Genomic DNA, 5,000 nt, shown 5'->3' with positions numbered 1-5,000 from the left:
GTTAATAATAGTAATCCTTTCTACTAAAAGCACAAGGCCTGAAATTTTGGGTGGGGGAGCTGAATAGATTATATCGACTTAAGTACTCTATTGGTACTTTGTTTATTGTTCCTCAAAAGATGACAAAGCAAAGCTGACCTCAGCACCATTTAGTCTCTGAAATTAAAGAACCAGAAGAAATGAGGCTAAGCATTTTGACCAGCATGCTGACAGTTCTGCCAGCTCACCACCCCTTTCTACTCTAGGCACAAGGGCTGACATTTTGGGGGAGGGGGCTAGTTGATACGATCGACCTCGGTGCACAACTGGTACTTATTTCACTTCTTTTCAAGAGTTTAAATGTGTGTGTGTGTGTGTGTGTGTGTGTGTGTGTGTGTGTGTGTGTGTGTGTGCAAGCTTGCAACAGGAAACAACTTTCATGGGGGCATTTACTAAACACTTCTTTCCAGGAGTTTAAGTGTGTGTGTGTCTGGCACAGATGTTTGTATGTACTTAAATACATATACATATATCCTAATGAATTGCTTAAGAAACTCTGAATAGTAACTCATACAGACTGTTTTTTTTTCTTTAAATCTGCTATTTCACTCTACTTACAGTATTGAGTACTTTTTCCTTACTTCATTGCAATTCACATCTATATGAAACCAAAACCTATACATACCATTATTTCTGCTTTTTTCTATTATTTCATACAGGAATTCATATTGCTTCCAGTGACATTTCTTAAAAAAGGCACAATTCCTTGTTATTATGCCCAAATGTTTTCTTCAATTGTACATACAGTCGTCAATGTTGTTGTTATTGATGTTATTGCTTAGCTACCAGGTCAGCACTGGTCAAGCAGGCTTATGACTATCACACCTTTGTTTTTACATCAGGAACTACACTGTCTGTTACGTCCTGCTTCATTTCAAAACATCCAGATGTGTAATTGGGAGGGGGGGGGGGATTTGGCTGCTATTTCTACCTAGATAATTGACCACTATGGAGGCTCCTTCATTAGCACATGTTGACAATGTTTGTCACACAGCATATTGTTATTCGTTTAATATGTTGTCGAGATCCAGAGTCAATCACAAAAGGTCCTCAACTCACTTATGGAAAACGACTTCCAGGTCGGATTCCAAAAGTGGCAGAAATGTTGGAACCGGTGTATTGCTGTGCAAGGTGACTATTTTAAAGGATATTATATTAAAACTTAAATAAATAAGTTATTTTTATTAAACATAATTAGTCCGGGAATGTTTTAATACCACCTTGTATCACTGCTCTTCTCTCGTATTCTACATTGAGAATTGTCACGTTTTAAAAAATTTATTTCCTCATAATCTCTTCCCCCTTCTTAATCACACATACAGTAATTTTATATATTATAAAATGATGCACATTTATTCTTGGTTTTTAGATTTTACTATTTTATTTCAAAATGAGGGAGCCTCAATTTTGTTACATTTCCTGGTAGAAATGTTTGAAAGCAAATGTTATTTTGTGTGCCTTAAAAAATTTGCATCTCAGCCACATGGGTTTGGTTTGCACCTATGATGCGACACCATGTGAAAGTGTCATCTGCTATAGCTTCAGGTCAACCAATGTCTTAGAGTGGGATTTATTGGATGGCAACCGCTTGGAACATTGGAGTAAATGTGTGTATGCATGCATGCATGCATACATACATACATACATACAGATATACATGCATACATATACACACACACATATTCAAAGACACACATACACACACTTGTATGTGCACACATGCATACAGATATACATGCATACGTTATCACACATGCGCACACGCACACACATACACACACACACAACCTTCCAGTTTCTGTTTACCAAATCTACTCACAAGACTTTGGTCAGCATAGAGCTATAGTAGAAGACACTTGCTCAAAGTGCCATGCAGAGGGACTGAACCCAAAACCATGGTGGTTGGGAAGCAAACTACTTAACTTCACACACATACATATAGACATGTGTGTGTGTATATGTATATGTGTGTATATATATATATATATATATATATATATATATATATCAATTTAAATACACAACTGAAAGAGCTACTAAATAGTTTCATGCTATTATGATACTTGAACAGGCATATTTATAAAGTATGCCATGTGTCTTAAAGCAATCTTTCAGGCCTGAAAGATTGCTTTAAGATACAGAGCCTATGCATGTATGTATTATGTATTAGGCATACGTGTTCAAGTATCACAAATGCATGAAACTATTAGTAGCTCTTTCAGTTGTGTATTAAATTGATATTCATCTCTCACTGGATGTAGTACTATTTTTGTTGATTATACCTCTATTGGATCTTTAAATTATGTGTGTGTGTGTCTCAAACGTATGTAAACATTAGTGAGAAATATGGAAAAAAAGTTATTAATCGTGTCCAAAATTATTAAGATTTATCATAAGCTGTTTTTTAATGTTCTCTTAATTTTCCTGAAATTTTTCAAAGAAACCATTCCTGAAAAGCAAAGAAATTAATTAATAAAAACGAAAACAAGATGAATATATCAATACATATGTCTTTATCAAAATTTGATTCTAGCTTCATTGTTTATTTTAAGTAGCATGCTAAAATCTCTTTTTACTCATCTTTCAGCTTGCTCCATTTGGAGATGTGAGTGGACAAGATCTACCTCCAATGGAAATGCCTGAAGCAATGGATTCTGATCGGGGAACACTAATGCCAGTGCCAAAAGGAATTCGGCCAATTCTCAGCAAACACAGAGTTGAAGTAAGAAATCTGATCTCCTTCTCTTTTGGTTAGGCGGGTCCAGTAAAGTAAAATAGGACTTGTGGGGGGATCCAAAGGGGTTGAGATCCATTGACTTAACACATCGTTTACGTTAACCATTTACCATTTCATTTCATTCCTTACTGTTTATTTGCTTTCTTTTCCAGGTTCTTTTCTGGGGTGTGAGAGATCTCAAGAGGTTGCAACTGACACACGTTGACCGGCCCCGTATTGATATAGAATGTGCCGGACATATCCTTCAATCTTCAGTTATTGCTAATGCAAAGAAAAACCCAAATTTCAGCATTTTAGTTAAATTCTTCGATGTTGTAAGTGTTTTAGCAGAAACGCTAATTTATTTAAAACCTTTTATTAACCCTGCGTGCATAAGCAAAGCAGAGTTATTGTTGTCACTCTTCTTTGTTTGTCTGTCTGTGTGTTTGCAAAATTACTGGAAAACTGCTGAATGGATTTTCACCAAATTCGGCAGAAATACTCATTGGGTGAGTGGCTCAAACTCATTAAATTTTGGTTTGATTATCTTCAAAACTGGCAAACATTTTTTGTTTTCTTTGTTACATATGCATAAATGATAAGCAGTGGAAATAACTCTTGATGTCATTTTTTGAAATATGAATTCGTTCAAGAATGCATTTATTAAATCAAATTTTTTATCATTGCATGTGTGCAGGATAGGCATTGACCTTCCGGTGCCTTTTTTTTTCATTTCTAAATGTCTTTACATCAGTTCTGTATGTGTGTTTCTACATTTCTAATAGCCCACCATGTGTGTGTGTGTGTGTGTGTGTGTGTGTTGTGTGTGTGTATGTGTGAGTGTGTGTGTTGTGTGTGTGTGTGTGTATGTATGCATATATATATATATATATATATATATATATATATAATGTATGTATGTACGAGGGCATGCTGAAAAGTTTCTGGCTTTGGGGAAAAAGAAACTACAGGAGAATCAGTTAATTATGATTTTACTCAACATATTCCCCTCTTAGATTCACACACTTATTGCAGTGATCCTTCAGTTTTTGCTAAGCCCTGTAAAAAGAACTCAGAAGGTTGGGTCTTTATCTTTAACCAGGCCTTTTGTGATACCCTTAAAGCCAGGAACTTTCCAACAGCCCGTCATATGTGTTTGCATTATTTTTATCTCTAATTCATTCATACTTACACTCTCTCACATCTAGGAACTACCAGAAAATGAACTTTACTGTCCACCAATCACTATACGCTGTGTGGACTGCCGCAGTTTTGGGAGATTTGTACTCGTTGGAAGTCATATAATCAAATCTTTATCCAAATTTATGTACGTTCCTACGACTAAAAGAGCAAAAGATGCTTTGAAAAAGCTGTTTCCCGGTAAGTTTTTTTGCTTCTTTCTGATGCCAATTCTTCCCCTGCTATCATCGATCCCACCACTACAACCCACTGTTTAAGACACCTACCATTTCCTTTGGTCAGGCAAAGGTAGTTTCTTCAAGAAGAGGCCTGGAGCATCTCAGAAGTTTCTGTAGTTTTTTTTGCCCGGTTTAACATGAAACTTTACTGCACAGTGAGCTTCCAAATTGTCTTCCCATCTCAATTGCATTTTTGCAGACCAGCCAACATGGCACCAGCACAAGCGAGGTCAGTTTTGGTGTAGTTTTCACAGCTGGATGCCCTTCCAAATGCCCACCACTTTACAATGTGGACTGGATACTTTTTTTTAGTTTATTAAATAATTTCTTGCATTATTTAAAACAACATCTTTTGTTTATTTTTCTTTAATTTTTTTACTTAACTAACTTTATTTTATTTTATTTTTTTCTATTTTGTTTTGTTTTTGTAGGAAGAGATCTTGATGCTCCTAAAGTTGTTTCGGAATATTCCCAAAAATCTGAAGATGTTGCTATAAACATTGATGAAAAACAGCCCCTTATTTCCAGAGACCAAATGATCACAATTGATGCTGTAAGTATGTGGATTCAAATCCTCAGTTTTCTGTGTCTAAACCTCTGAGATGACTTGCTCTCAGCAATGTTACAACTGTTCATATTCAAAGCAAATTCTTTTTATCAACCAGATTATTGGATGTTGTTATACCTCACTGGTCACAATGCATTTCCTCGCATTATTGTAACTTTTGAATGATGCCACTGACTATGTAGGCAGGTCAACAATCCTCCTGAATGGAAAGACAGTCCATTGGAGGGTACACATAGGAGAGTCCAGAGAAGAGAGAGAT

General features: G+C 35.9%; 1 protein-coding gene across 15 annotated transcripts in view; it reads left to right on the top strand.

Moving 5' to 3' along the window:
- Positions 1-5,000, top strand: part of LOC106870412 (otoferlin) — a 532,367-nt gene that overhangs the window by 249,247 nt on the left and 278,120 nt on the right. For all 15 annotated transcript variants that reach the window (XM_089340507.1, XM_089340505.1, XM_089340502.1 and 12 more), the window contains 4 exons: positions 2,627-2,761; positions 2,929-3,090; positions 3,964-4,135; positions 4,605-4,726. In XM_089340507.1, coding sequence (XP_089196633.1) covers positions 2,627-2,761; positions 2,929-3,090; positions 3,964-4,135; positions 4,605-4,726 — 591 coding nt within the window. The remainder of the gene's footprint in view (positions 1-2,626; positions 2,762-2,928; positions 3,091-3,963; positions 4,136-4,604; positions 4,727-5,000) is intronic.

The sequence above is a fragment of the Octopus bimaculoides genome, chromosome 23, assembly GCF_046866305.1.
Source record: "Octopus bimaculoides isolate indiv1 chromosome 23, ASM4686630v1, whole genome shotgun sequence".
NCBI classification, from domain to species: Eukaryota; Metazoa; Mollusca; class Cephalopoda; order Octopoda; family Octopodidae; genus Octopus; species Octopus bimaculoides.
This window is presented reverse-complemented; position numbering and strand designations above follow the sequence as displayed.